This window comes from Pelobates fuscus, chromosome 7 (genome assembly GCF_036172605.1).
Source record: "Pelobates fuscus isolate aPelFus1 chromosome 7, aPelFus1.pri, whole genome shotgun sequence".
In the NCBI taxonomy this organism is placed as follows: domain Eukaryota; kingdom Metazoa; phylum Chordata; class Amphibia; order Anura; family Pelobatidae; genus Pelobates; species Pelobates fuscus.
The window spans coordinates 29,113,988-29,127,668 of record NC_086323.1 but is presented as its reverse complement, the minus strand read 5'-3'; the positions used below and the strand labels follow the sequence as shown (position 1 = coordinate 29,127,668).

The 13,681-nt window shown below is 46.9% G+C and overlaps 1 protein-coding gene across 8 annotated transcripts in view; it reads left to right on the top strand.

The window, feature by feature from the left end:
- The first annotated feature begins 7,192 nt into the window (after positions 1-7,192).
- Positions 7,193-13,681, top strand: part of DOCK7 (dedicator of cytokinesis 7) — a 137,910-nt gene continuing 131,421 nt past the window's right edge. For all 8 annotated transcript variants that reach the window (XM_063427858.1, XM_063427857.1, XM_063427854.1 and 5 more), the window contains exon 1: positions 7,193-7,314. In XM_063427858.1, coding sequence (XP_063283928.1) covers positions 7,277-7,314 — 38 coding nt within the window. In that variant the 5' untranslated portion in view covers positions 7,193-7,276. The remainder of the gene's footprint in view (positions 7,315-13,681) is intronic.

The window sequence follows — 13,681 nt, the reverse complement described above, 5'->3', positions numbered from 1 at the left end:
CTCGGCGTGTCCGGACGAGTGTACCGGGGTTCGAGAGAGGTACCCTTCGAATCGGCAGCCCCTCCCGGTCACCGTTATTGCGGTCTCGCGGTAGCTGAGCCTGTGGAGCCCGCGGTCTCGCGGAGGCAGCTCACACGTTAGCTCACACAATCAATCACCAAGCACCCTCTCTCTGGCCCAGTCTCCCTAAATACCGTCAGAGCTGTGTCAGAGGGGGGCGGGGTCCGGCTCCTCACCGCTGAGTGCCGAACCCGGAAGTGTTACTCCATGACAGATGGGGACATCCTATTAAGAGTCCCTCTGTACTACCCATAAGAGCCATATGTTAAGATTTTGCCCCATGCTTGTGAGTACCTGAAATCCACAATACCTTTATGTTATTTATACTGGCAATATTGCATGTTATTTTGTTTTTCCTTATAGAATCATGAAACGTGTGTTCCACCGACTGTATGTATTAGTGTGTGTCAGTCTGCTTGGGTCAGTGTGTGTCAGTCTGCATAAGTCAATGTGTGTGCCTGTCTGCTTGAGCCAGTTTGTGCGTCTGCATGAGTCAGTGTGCATCTGTATGAGTCAGTGTGCGACTACATGGGTCAGTGTGTGTCTGCATGGGTCAGTGTGTGTCTGCTTGGGTCAGTGTGTGTATGTATGTGTCTGCATGGGTCAGTGTGTGTGTGTCTGTGTCGGTCACTGTGTGTCTGCTTGGGTGTGTGTGTTTGTGTGTCTGCTTGGGTCAATGTATGTGTGTGTCTGTATGGGTCAGTGTGTGTCTGCTTGGGTCAGTGTGTGTGTCTGCTTGGGTCAATGTATGTGTGTGTTTGTGTGGGTCAGTGTGTGTCTGCTTGGGTCAGTGTGTGTCAGTCTGCATGAAACAGTGTGTGTCTACTTGTCAGCGAATGTGGCAGCAATTTTTTTTTTGCCTTGGGCGGCAAACATTCTTGTACCGACCCTGCATTCAAGTTGATTAAAAAAAAAGTGCCAGGACCACCACATGTTAAGTCTGCTACACAAACGGGGAAAGGGGGCATTTAATTGATTTGCCAGGTAGATATTAGGACATCAGTGTTATAGCAGAAACCGTAACCTAAATGTGTGTGGGTATGACACTGTTTCCATATTTGTAAATGTGTGCATCTGTATTTGTGCGGATGCATGTATACACCTTTTAGAATTTTTTGCAAAATCTATTAGTGCCCCTCCTGAGTTTGGGCTCTGGATATACACCTGCGTCAATGCTTTATCCCCCCCATTTCCATTGCTCCCCCTCATTTCCATTGCTCCTGACTCCCCCCCTCTTTGACATATTCTCATCTTCCCACGCTTTTACGCTCTCCGTTCCCTCTCCCCCTGCCCGTTCAAATTATTATTTAAAAAGAAGACACAATTACAACTTTGTACGGGCAGCTGGCTTTACAGGAAAAATACCGGTCAAACCAGTTAAAAACAAAGCACAGTAGATCAGGGATGCAGTATATCTTTCCATTCACGCAGTAAAAACTCTGTATACCCATTTAAACTATTATCGAGATAACACAAAAATGCAACAAAAAGAAAAAAAAGCAAAAAAAAAACTTAAAAACACATATACTCATGAACGATTGTTCTGTGCTTCCTGCAAATCCTAACAGCACCAGTTCCTGCAGTGATTATTAATATCATAAATGTTCTCAGCGAATCTCTCAGCGAATTCTGGTACTCCTACTGAGTTCAAGCAGTATATTTCATTTTTCATGTATGAGAAGCATAGATTGTGTCAATGCACACATTAGGAACTCACAAGATTTGGGGAGACAGACAGCCATTCACTAGTGAAATACTGCACCCCTTTAAAGAATATACCCTAGTCCCCTGGCACTCTCCTTCCCTTCAACATTAAACAAGTTTCATCTTTTAATGCTTAAAGGGAAATGATAGTACTTCACGCCTTCGTGAACCCTCCCACTGGTTCAGAAGGTGTTAAAAACCTTACCTTAGCTCGTCCTCCTCTCTTCTTCCGCCGACGTCAGCTGGGGAGTGGGGACCAACGCGGCAAGCGCTGCGATCGCATTAAGACTTCATACATAGGTTTTGCATCAAAGCTCTCCTATGGTGTTTTGGGTGACACTCGATGTCCTAATGCATAGCGTGAGGATATCCAGCGTCAGTTAGGCGACCAAAAGTCGCCTAACGACCCAGAACTCCCTTGAGACCCAGAATACAGCCACTAGAAGTGGAGTTAAAGGACCACTATAGTGCCAGGAAAACATACTCGTTTTCCTGGCACTATAGTGCCCTGAGGGTGCCCCCACCCTCAGGGACCCCCTCCCGCCCGGCTCTGGGGAGAGTAAAGGGTTAAAACTTACCTTTATTCCAGGGCCGGGCGGGGAGCTCTCCTCCTCCTCTCCGCCTCCGATCCTCCCTTTCGGCTGAATGCGCATGCGCGGCAAGAGCTGCGCGCTTTCAGCCGGTCGCATAGGAAAGCATTTACAATGCTTTCCTATGGACGCTTGCGTGCTCTCACTGTGATTTTCACAGTGAGAATCACGCAAGCGCCTCTAGCGGCTGTCAGTGAGACAGCCACTAGAGGATTTAGAGGCTTGCTTAACCCTTATATAAACATAGCAGTTTCTCTGAAACTGCTATGTTTATATAAAAAAGGGTTAAACCTAGCTGGACCTGGCACCGAGACCACTTCATTAAGCTGAAGTGGTCTGGGTGCCTAGAGTGGTCCTTTAACCCTGTAATGTAATTATTACAATTTATCAAAAACTGCAATAATTAAAATTGCACGGTTAAGGGGACAGGGGAAGTGCACCAAAACCACTTCAATGAGCTGAAGTGGTCTGGGGGCCTATAGTGTCCCTTTAATAGAGACCGCCAACAACCCATACTCTCTGTACTGCTTGGCCTAATGGCTAGAAGGAAGTGTGTAATCGCTGCCTTCACCATGCTTCCTGTGGGATACTAGGACCCTCATTCAGTGTTAATGTTTAAATAAAGGAACACTCTAGACTCCTAAAGAACTTTAGCTTGCTGAAAAGCTTTATGTGTAAAGAGTGTGTCCTCTTTATTTCATTTTGGAAATAGTGCAGATTTCAATAGAAATTGACCCTTTATAAATTATACTGGTTACACCCCATTTGATTTTCAAGCAGACAACCGGTCCTTTTACTTCCTGGTTTGGTTAGCTTATTTGCACTGATCTCAAGAGGCAGTAATTGCCCAGAGCACCTGTCTTGCAAGACTTCTCATTGAGCTGCATTGGGAAGTCTGTCATTGATCAGCCACAGAATGTCTGGGCGGGGTTAGAAGGGGAGGGCTTGCAAAGACAGCAGACAAGAGAACTGCAGTTTTTGCAAGCTGATTTTAGATATAACAATTAACCCCTTAAGGACACATGACATGTCTGACACGTCATGATTCCCTTTTATTCCAGAAGTTTGGTCCTTAAGGGGTTAAAAAAATGCATAATTAAATACATAAAGTTTTCATTTGGGGGTATATCTACTAAATAATTACTTATTATTTTGTATTTGGGAAGTTGAGTGTCCCTTTAACTCTGGATGGGGAGGGGGGAGGCAGTGCTATAGGACTACAGTCACTATAACCACTGTAGTGTCTACAGTGTTCTTTTAAATGTACTGGTCTCGCTGGCATGGAGTTAGTTCTTGACGAGGAGTTGAAGTGTACCTAACAGCATGTACCTAAGTAGCAAATAAGGGTTAGGGAGTTAAATGTGTTTGATCTCACCACAACATATTTAGTACTTTGCTATGTCCTGACAGAGAGACTTCTGACAAGAAAACAGACATATCTATATGTTTTGCAATATGAGCCAAACTGTCAATGGTTCTGGCTGAAGTGATGGGAGTTGGTGGAACTTGAGGCATGTGGCGTGAATTATTGGTAGTTTACATGTGATTATTTGGCCACAGTTATGACAATGTGGGAATTGTTTAGGATGTGTAACGTGTGATTGGTCATTTTCCGGTTATTTGGCTGAATTGATGTGAGTTGGAGATTTTTAGGGATGCTGTGTGGGTCACACATCAACTAATTGTTTTTCTGAAATAATATGTATTGCTGTTTTGATGGGTGAAGAGAACTGTTATGCCATATATAAGTAGTTTAGTTTATTGGAATAAGGGGTAGTTTTGAGTGATGCCCTAAAATGTGTGGTGATTATTATTATTATTATTATTATTATTATTGGTATTTATTCATTGCCAACTTATTCTGCAGCGCCTTACAATATTATTGGGTTACATCGATATTTTGCATAAGTGATGGGAGTTTTTCAGTAATTCTGTGCAAGCAGAGGTGGGTTGTATCATGAGATCATTTTCCATAAGATAGTTGTAGGTATAGGGATATTCAGGGTTCTTATAATGTGTGAGTGGTTGGTTATATCATGTGATGAGTTTGTTGATGTGATAGGAGTTTTAGGTTTTCAGTGATGTTCAGAAATATTATGTGATATGTTAGCAGTGATGGGAGTTAGGGTTATGGGACATATCCATGGAATATTTGGGGAGTTAGTGATGTTCAGAGCTATTGTACAATGTGTGAGAGATGATGGGAGTTGTGATGTCCAGAGATGTGTGAACAGTGATGGGAGTTGTTAAGTCAAGGGATGTGTGAGCAGTGATGGGAGTTGTGATGTCCAGGGATGTATGAGCAGTGATGGGAGTTGTTAAGTCAAGGGGCGTGTAAGCAGTGATGGGAGTTGTTAAGTCAAGGGATGTGCAGGCAGTGATGGGAGATGTAATGTCTAGGGATGTGTGGGGGCAGTAGTGGGAGTTGTGATGTCCAGGGATGTATGAGCAGTGATGGCAAGGGATGTTGTGCAATGTGTGAGCAGTAATTAGAGTTGTGATGTCTAGGGATGTGGGAGCAGTGATGGGAGCTGTTGGTAATCCAGGGGGTAGTGATGGGAGTTTTTGGTAATCCTGGGATGTGTAAACAGTGATGGAAGTTGTGATGTCCAGGGATGTGGGAGCAGTGATGGGAGCTGTTGGTAATCCAGGGATGTGGGGGTAGTGATGGGAGTTTTTGGTAATCCTGGGATGTGGGGGTAGTGATGGGAGTTTTTGGTAATCCTGGGATGTGTAAACAGTGATGGGAGTTGTGATGTCCAGAGATGTGTGAACAGTGATGGGAGTTGTTAAGTCAAGGGATGTGTGAGCAGTGATGGGAGTTGTGATGTCCAGGGATGTATGAGCAGTGATGGGAGTTGTTAAGTCAAGGGATGTGTGAGCAGTTATGGGAGTTGTAATGTCTAGGGATGTGTTGGGGCAGTAGTGGGAGTTGTGATGTCCAGGGATGTATGAGCAGTGATGGCAAGGGATGTTGTGCAATGTGTGAGCAGTAATTAGAGTTGTGATGTCCAGGGATGTGGGAGCAGTGATGGGAGCTGTTGGTAATCCAGGGATGTGGGGGTAGTGATGGGAGTTTTTGGTAATCCTGGGATGTGTAAACAGTGATGGGAGTTGTGATATCCAGGGATGTGTGAGCAGTGATGGGAGTTGTGATGTCAAGGAACGTGGGGGCAGTGATGGGAGTTGTGATGTCCAGGGATGTTTGAGCAGTGATGGGAGTTGTGATGTCCAGGGATGTGCAGGCAGTGATGGGAGTTGTGGTTGTGCAATGTGCAGGCAGTGATGGGAGTTGTGGTTGTGCAATGTGCAGGCAGTGATGGGAGTTGTGGTTGTGCAATGTGTGAGCAGTGATGGGAGTTGTGATGTCCAGGGATGTGTTAGCAGTGATGGGAGTTGTGGTTGTGCAATGTGTGAGCAGTGATGGGAGTTGTGTTTGTGCAATGTGTTAGCAGTGATGGGAGTTGTGGTTGTGCAATGTGTGAGCAGTGATGGGAATTGTGGTTGTGCAATGTGTGAGCAGTGATGGGAGTAGTGGTTGTGCAATGTGTGAGCAGTGATGGGAGTTGTGGTTGTGCAATGTTTGAGCAGTGATGGGAGTTGTGGTTGTGCAATGTGTAAGCAGTGATGGGAGTTGTGGTTGTGCAATGTGTGAGCAGTGATGGGAGTTGTGATGTCCAGAGATGTGTAAACAGTGATGGGAGTTGTGATGTCCAGAGATGTGTGAACAGTGATGGGAGTTGTTAAGTCAAGGGATGTGTGAGCAGTTATGGGAGTTGTAATGTCTAGGGATGTGTGGGGGCAGTAGTGGGAGTTGTGATGTCCAGGGATGTATGAGCAGTGATGGCAAGGGATGTTGTGCAATGTGTGAGCAGTGATTAGAGTTGTGATGTCCAGGGATGTGGGAGCAGTGATGGGAGCTGTTGGTAATCCAGGGATGTGGGGGTAGTGATGGGAGTTTTTGGTAATCCTGGGATGTGTAAACAGTGATGGGAGTTGTGATATCCAGGGATGTGTGAGCAGTGATGGGAGTTGTGATGTCAAGGAACGTGGGGGCAGTGATGGGAGTTGTGATGTCCAGGGATGTTTGAGCAGTGATGGGAGTTGTGATGTCCAGGGATGTGCAGGCAGTGATGGGAGTTGTGGTTGTGCAATGTGCAGGCAGTGATGGGAGTTGTGGTTGTGCAATGTGCAGGCAGTGATGGGAGTTGTGGTTGTGCAATGTGTGAGCAGTGATGGGAGTTGTGATGTCCAGGGATGTGTTAGCAGTGATGGGAGTTGTGGTTGTGCAATGTGTGAGCAGTGATGGGAGTTGTGTTTGTGCAATGTGTTAGCAGTGATGGGAGTTGTGGTTGTGCAATGTGTGAGCAGTGATGGGAGTTGTGGTTGTGCAATGTTTGAGCAGTGATGGGAGTTGTGGTTGTGCAATGTGTGAGCAGTGATGGGAGTTGTGGTTGTGCAATGTGTGAGCAGTGATGGGAGTTGTGGTTGTGCAATGTGTGAGCAGTGATGGGAGTTGTGGTTGTGCAATGTGTGAGCAGTGATGGGAGTTGTGATGTCCAGGGATGTTCGAGCAGTGATGGGAGTTGTGGCTGTGCAATGTGTGAGAAGTGATGGGAGTTGTGGTTGTGCAATGTGTTAGCAGTGATGGGAGTTGTGATGTCCAGGGATGTGTTGGCAGTGATGGGAGTTGTGATGTCCAGGGATGTGTTGGCAGTGATGGGAGTTGTGATGTTCAGGGATGTGTTAGTAGTGATGGGAGTTGTGGTTGTGCAATGTGTGAGCAGGATTCCAGACAGAAGGGGGCGGATCTTCCCATCATTACGGTAGCTGTTCCTGCCCCATTCTCCCGGAGCAGCGCGCACTCCCCCCGCCGGCCGGGAGACCCCCAGACAGACTGACAGACACACAGACCGGCGGCCATGGCCGAGCGCCGAGCCTTCGCACAGAAGATCAGCAGGTGAGGATCCCGGGGCCCCCGGGAGAGAGAGGGCCCCCCACCGCAGGACGCAGCATTCCCTGGGCAGGGATCAGGGGCCTAGCTGGGAGGGAATCCCCGGAATGGGAGTATCTGCTGCCCAGTGTGCCCCTCCTGCTGTCAGGCCTTGGCTTAACTCAGACACTGGGGCATCTGGGAGAGCAGGGTGGGGACTGCAGGGACAAAGACCCCCTGAAATACACAGAGAGTAATATACATCCATACCAGGGGCTCCCAGAGAGCCATCCCAGGATCTCGCAGACTGCCCTCCCAGGGGCTCCCAGACTGCCCTCCCAGGGGCTCCCAGACTGCCCTCCCAGGGGCTCCCAGACTGCCCTCCCAGGGGCTCCCAGACTGCCCTCCCAGGGGCTCCCAGACTGCCCTCCCAGGGGCTCCCAGACTGCCCTCCCAGGGGCTCCCAGACTGCCCTCCCAGGGGCTCCCAGACTGCCCTCCCAGGGGCTCCCAGACTGCCCTCCCAAACAGCCCTCCCAGAGAGCCATACCAGGGGCTCCCAAACTCCCCTCCTAGAGAGCCATGCCAGGGGCTCCCAGTCTGCCGTGCCAGGGGCTCCCAGACTGCCGTGCCAGGGGCTCCCAGACTGCCGTGCCAGGGGCTCCCAGACTGCCGTGCCAGGGGCTCCCAGACTGCCGTGCCAGGGGCTCCCAGACTGCCGTGCCAGGGGCTCCCAGACTGCCGTGCCAGGGGCTCCCAGACTGCCGTGCCAGGGGCTCCCAGACTGCCGTGCCAGGGGCTCCCAGACTGCCGTGCCAGGGGCTCCCAGACTGCCCTCCCAAATTGCCCTCCCAGGTGCTTCCAGACTGCCCTCCCAGAGAGCCATCCCAGGGGCTCCCAGACTGCCCTCCCAGGGAGCATTGCCAGGGGCTCCCAGACTGCCCTCCCAGAGAGCCATACCAGGGGCTCCCAGAGAGGGCTCCCAGACTGCCCTCCCAGAGAGGGCTCCCAGACTGCCCTCCCAGAGAGGGCTCCCAGACTGCCCTCCCAGAGAGGGCTCCCAGACTGCCCTCCCAGAGAGGGCTCCCAGACTGCCCTCCCTGAGAGGGCTCCCAGACTGCCCTCCCAGAGAGGGCTCCCAGACTGCCCTCCCAGAGAGGGCTCCCAGACTGCCCTCCCAGAGAGGGCTCCCAGACTGCCCTCCCAGAGAGGGCTCCCAGACTGCCCTCCCAGAGAGGGCTCCCAGACTGCCCTCCCAGAGAGGGCTCCCAGACTGCCCTCCCAGAGAGGGCTCCCAGACTGCCCTCCCAGAGAGGGCTCCCAGACTGCCCTCCCAGAGAGGGCTCCCAGACTGCCCTCCCAGAGAGGGCTCCCAGACTGCCCTCCCAGAGAGGGCTCCCAGACTGCCCTCCCAGAGAGGGCTCCCAGACTGCCCTCCCAGAGAGGGCTCCCAGACTGCCCTCCCAGAGAGGGCTCCCAGACTGCCCTCCCAGAGAGGGCTCCCAGACTGCCCTCCCAGAGAGGGCTCCCAGACTGCCCTCCCAGAGAGGGCTCCCAGACTGCCCTCCCAGAGAGGGCTCCCAGACTGCCCTCCCAGAGAGGGCTCCCAGACTGCCCTCCCAGAGAGGGCTCCCAGACTGCCCTCCCAGAGAGGGCTCCCAGACTGCCCTCCCAGAGAGGGCTCCCAGACTGCCCTCCCACAGAGTCATTCCAGGAACTCCTAGACTGCCTTCCCAGGGGCTCCTAGAGAGCTATACCAGGGTCTCCCAGACTGCCCTTCCACAGAGCAATGACAGGGTCTCCCAGACTGCCCTCCCAGGGAGCCATGCCAGGAACTCGTCCACTGCCATACCAGGGGCTCCCAGACTGACCTCCCAGGGGCTTCTAGAGAGCTATACCAGGGGCTCCCAGACTGCCCTCCCTGGGAGCCATGCCAGGTGCTCGTCCACTGCCATACCAGGGGCTCCCAGACTGATCTCCCAGGGGCTTCTAGAGAGCTATACCAGGGGCTCTCAGACTGCCCTCCCAGAGAGCCATGCCAGGGGCTCTCAGACTGCCCTCCCTGGGAGCCATGCCAGGGGTTCTTAGACTGCCATACCAGGGGCTCCCAGACTGCCCTCCCTGGGAGCCATGCCAGGGGTTCTTAGACTGCCATACCAGGGGCTCCCAGACTGCCCTTCCAGGGCCTGTAAACAATTACATGGATCAAGGCATATCTCCATTTAGGGTACTTGCATGGTTGGGTCAATGTACTACATGACCAGGGGACATTAGGCATGTGTTCAGTGGGCAATCCTATGGATTTCTGGACATTGGCATGTGTGGTCACTATACTGCATAACCATAAGGAACTAGTATGTCCAGTGGATCAAGGCTTTTATTTCTATTTTTATAGGACTGGCATGGAGGGTATCACTACATGACCGGAGGCAATAGACATGTGGTCAGTGTATTTATGGGGACTGGAATGAGGGTGGTCACTATAGTGCTTAAGCCCCAACTGTTTCTACTTAGGAGGAACAGTCCCTATTTTGGACCTACTTTTTGGCCTCTCTTTTCTAGGTACTCTATATTGTTTGTGTGTCTGAGTGTACAAGAAATCTCCAAAACAATCATTCTCACAGTAATATCTCTTTAAACTACAATAGACATGTGCTTGTTCTAAATTCTGTATTAGTTTCATAAATTGTTATTAGTAAGTTACCTAAAATGTTTTAGGAACAGCCTCACCCATGGTCACGACACCCCCTAAGATTATAGTGTCCATCATTGTCCATTTGAAATGTAGAGGGCTATGTATATGGCCAGTGTGCAATCCCATCCCAAGGCATATAACAGAACATTTACCCATACTTACCAATATTTGCGTTTCCCAGATATAGGCCATGGCAACACTACAGATGGGTATACCTCCTCCCACTCCTTATTTGGACAGAAACACCTAATTAATAAAAGAGAGACTTCTTCTCCTGCCCCCAAAGCTTAAAGCAGAAATTCAACTAGGGGCAAGAGTGTAATACTGCCTTTGCCTATATCCAGGAAACAAACATATTGGTAAGTATGGTATAAATTTTCTGTATTTCGCGGATATATCCATGGCAGCACTACAGATGGGTTATAACCAAGCTGAAAGGTACAAGGGAAAATCAGAGGTAGAAGACCTGGCTACATCTAGCCGATAATGATGGATGAAGGTGTTAAATGAGGACCAAGCTGCTGCCCTGGTGTAATAGAGATGATGGTGGCATGACAGATTCAGAGGGAGGTCCTGAGATAATTTTTGTAGTAGAGGAAACCAAAGGTATCTGTGCCAATGTGGGAAATCACATCAATCAAGGCATATATATCTCTTTATATGGGATTGGCATCTGGGGGAGATCTTACTGTACTTCTTGACCAAGGGTTTTTAGGCAATTCAATGGTTCTCTCCATATTCTTTAATACAGATCTAGTATGTAGGCTACTGTATTGCATAACCAGGTGGCATTAGGCAGTGGGCAACCTCATGTATCCGTGCAGTGCATGTGGTACTGGCATGGGACCTCTATTGCAAAACCATGGATTATTGTCACAGTGGTATATGTGTGATACATGTTTACCCTCAGTGATGCAGCAGAGATTCTATAAGCTCTACCACTTCTCCAAACAGAGCTTCTTCGGGTCACTTGAACTAGACAAGATGAGGCCCTGGATGACTATACGAGCTCCATACTGCATGAAACCTCCACAGACAAGGCATTTTTCCTACTGCTGTCACTAGTGGCAGCTTTGGGTGTGACAAAGCTTGACAGCGGTAGGTACGCCATTTTGTCAAGCATACATAATACAAAGTACTGTAGTCTCTACTATGCCTTATTATATCTTTTGACTGCGTTTGAATTTCGGTTAGATTTCAACACCATCAATGTAAGAGTTTGTCTTTCTTAAATACTCATTGTGGGGAGGTGACAGAGCCGCTTTAAAAGTAACATTTAGTGGTTTATTTACTAAAAAAACTAATTGTAGTGAACTGAAAATGTAATTGAATTGCACATTTTAGACTAAAATAGTTAAACTGTGACTATAGTTGAGTTGGATATTATTGCCAAATGTACTAATTTGACATTAATTCTGCAACTTGGTTTTCCATTCCATACAACTCTATATTTAGTGTATGAAGCCCGCTCCCCTCAAGACTTCTAATTTAAACAGAGTACGCAGTAATGGCTCTGCTACCCAAGAGGGTTCTTCTTTGGCTTTATAAATGCATGATCTTTGTCTCCATAGATCACAAGTATGTCAGTTTATTATAGTGTGTAGAAATTTCAAACAACCACAGGTTAGAAGACTCCCAGACTTCTTCAGAATATTACAAAACCATTCTAAAAACGATTGCAGTGTAATATAAGAATATAAAGTGCAGAGTGACCAATTGCTTGTAGCGTGGCACATTAACAGTTTAAACCTTATGTTGCAGAATCAATGAATAATTCATTGATTACCTCTGGTTCTAAATGCACATTTTAGGTACATTTTGTGGTTAATGTTAAGGTTTATTTGCTAATGTGTGTGAATTTAACATGTTAATTCAACATGCCTGAATTGGTAAAACTAACAATTTTAGCCTAAAATATGAAATTCGTCTGAACATAAGACAATCCATGCTTTAGTGAACAACTCTGCCATTGACAATTCCAGACACACAATACCGTTTTATGTTAAGTTACAGATGTTAAAGAATGAATTGGGGAGAATTGGCCAAAATAGCTGCAGATATTTCTGATGTATCAATTATCATCTTAAATATTTCCTTGTCAATTCTCCACAATTACTATATTTAATAGTTTAACAAAATAACCCCTCAGTATAACATTAATATCCAGCTTATTCCATTGGCACTGTGCAATATGATACTAGTAATACCATATCTAAGAAATAATGTGTCGAGTTAAGTGTCTTTGTGTAACCTTTGTTTAAGTTGTACCTTCCTTGGCGGTTGTCTGTCTGTTTACATGTAAGCACGTCTGATTGTAAAATATAACCGATAATTTATTTACAACCAAGGCTCACTGATACTGTCATTTATAGTCATTTTTATTGTTAGTTTTTATTGTATTTGATACATTATCTGTCCCTGTCAGATTAAAAAAAAAATTCAATGTACCCATTGTATGGTACATCAGCAGCTGATTTGTGATTAAGCTGCATTCTATTGTACATTTTCTGCATGGTCCCTTAGAAGAAAACAATGTGTGTGCATGGAGTTAAGGAGAGTATGTGCCCAAACACTCTTTGAATGGTGACTGAGCCAATACTAAGAAGTACTGTAGAGGTAACAGAGTTATGTATTCAACTCCCCTGTGCACCTCACTGTTGTATATGCTGGAAAATGTAACCGTTGTTTCCTCAAAGATCACAGTAGACTATAGGATGTAATCCATTGCCACTTAAGAGTGCCCTTTTATTGACTGAAAATGCCCCACTTCAACAACAGGTAGACCCAATGGTGGAGATTTCTCTATTTTAGAAAAGTCAGGTTAAGGTCCTAGAAATAGAGCTATCACCATAGAAACCAATGGAATGTCCCTGATGGTTTGTTTCCTTGGAGATTGCTCCACTTTTAGTACATTGTCCCACTTTTCTGTTAACACATTTATAAATCTCCCCGTTCATAAATTTCCCTCACGGCAAATATGGGAAAACTACCTCGCTTATGTATTCTGGGCTAAATCTATGCGTTCAATGTTGCATGTTCTAAAGACTCAGTTCTTTATTTTATTTTTTTTATTTTTTTTAATTCTTTATTTTTGCAATGCATATGATGGTAACATACAGGCACGTGGTACCCCAAAGGCAATCCGCATGCTTATTTCAAAGACAAAGAGTGTATAACAAGGAAAGCATTAGGGTATGGTAGTACAATGCACTATTTTTTATATTTATGGACATGTTTAAATCGCAGTGAAGTAAATAGTTTGAAAGTTGTAACAAGTTAAGGCTAGCATTGTCATAGTAGGGAGGTATCCAAGAGTTACTCAGGCTTTTCTATAGACCTGACACTGAGTAGTTATACAGTAAGTCATAGCTACCAGCAGAGGCAACAAACCTAATAAAGGTAATATAAATTTTTATCTTAGTGATCATAAGACATTCTTGCATTTAGTACAGTTAGGCTATTTTCAGTACATCTGTTAAAATAAGGTAGGTCTGTCAGTTAGGTTACAGGCTGGTATAAGACAATATCTACCATATTATAAAACAGCCTAGCAGTGATAAGTGTATTCAAGCTCCATAAGCTGGGGTTATTCTTACAAGATCTGTTATAGTCTAGGCATTCATACCACAACATCTAGAACTTTTTACTGATAAGGCATCTGATTTCTACCACTGCCAGGATTATACCAGATAGTAGGCCA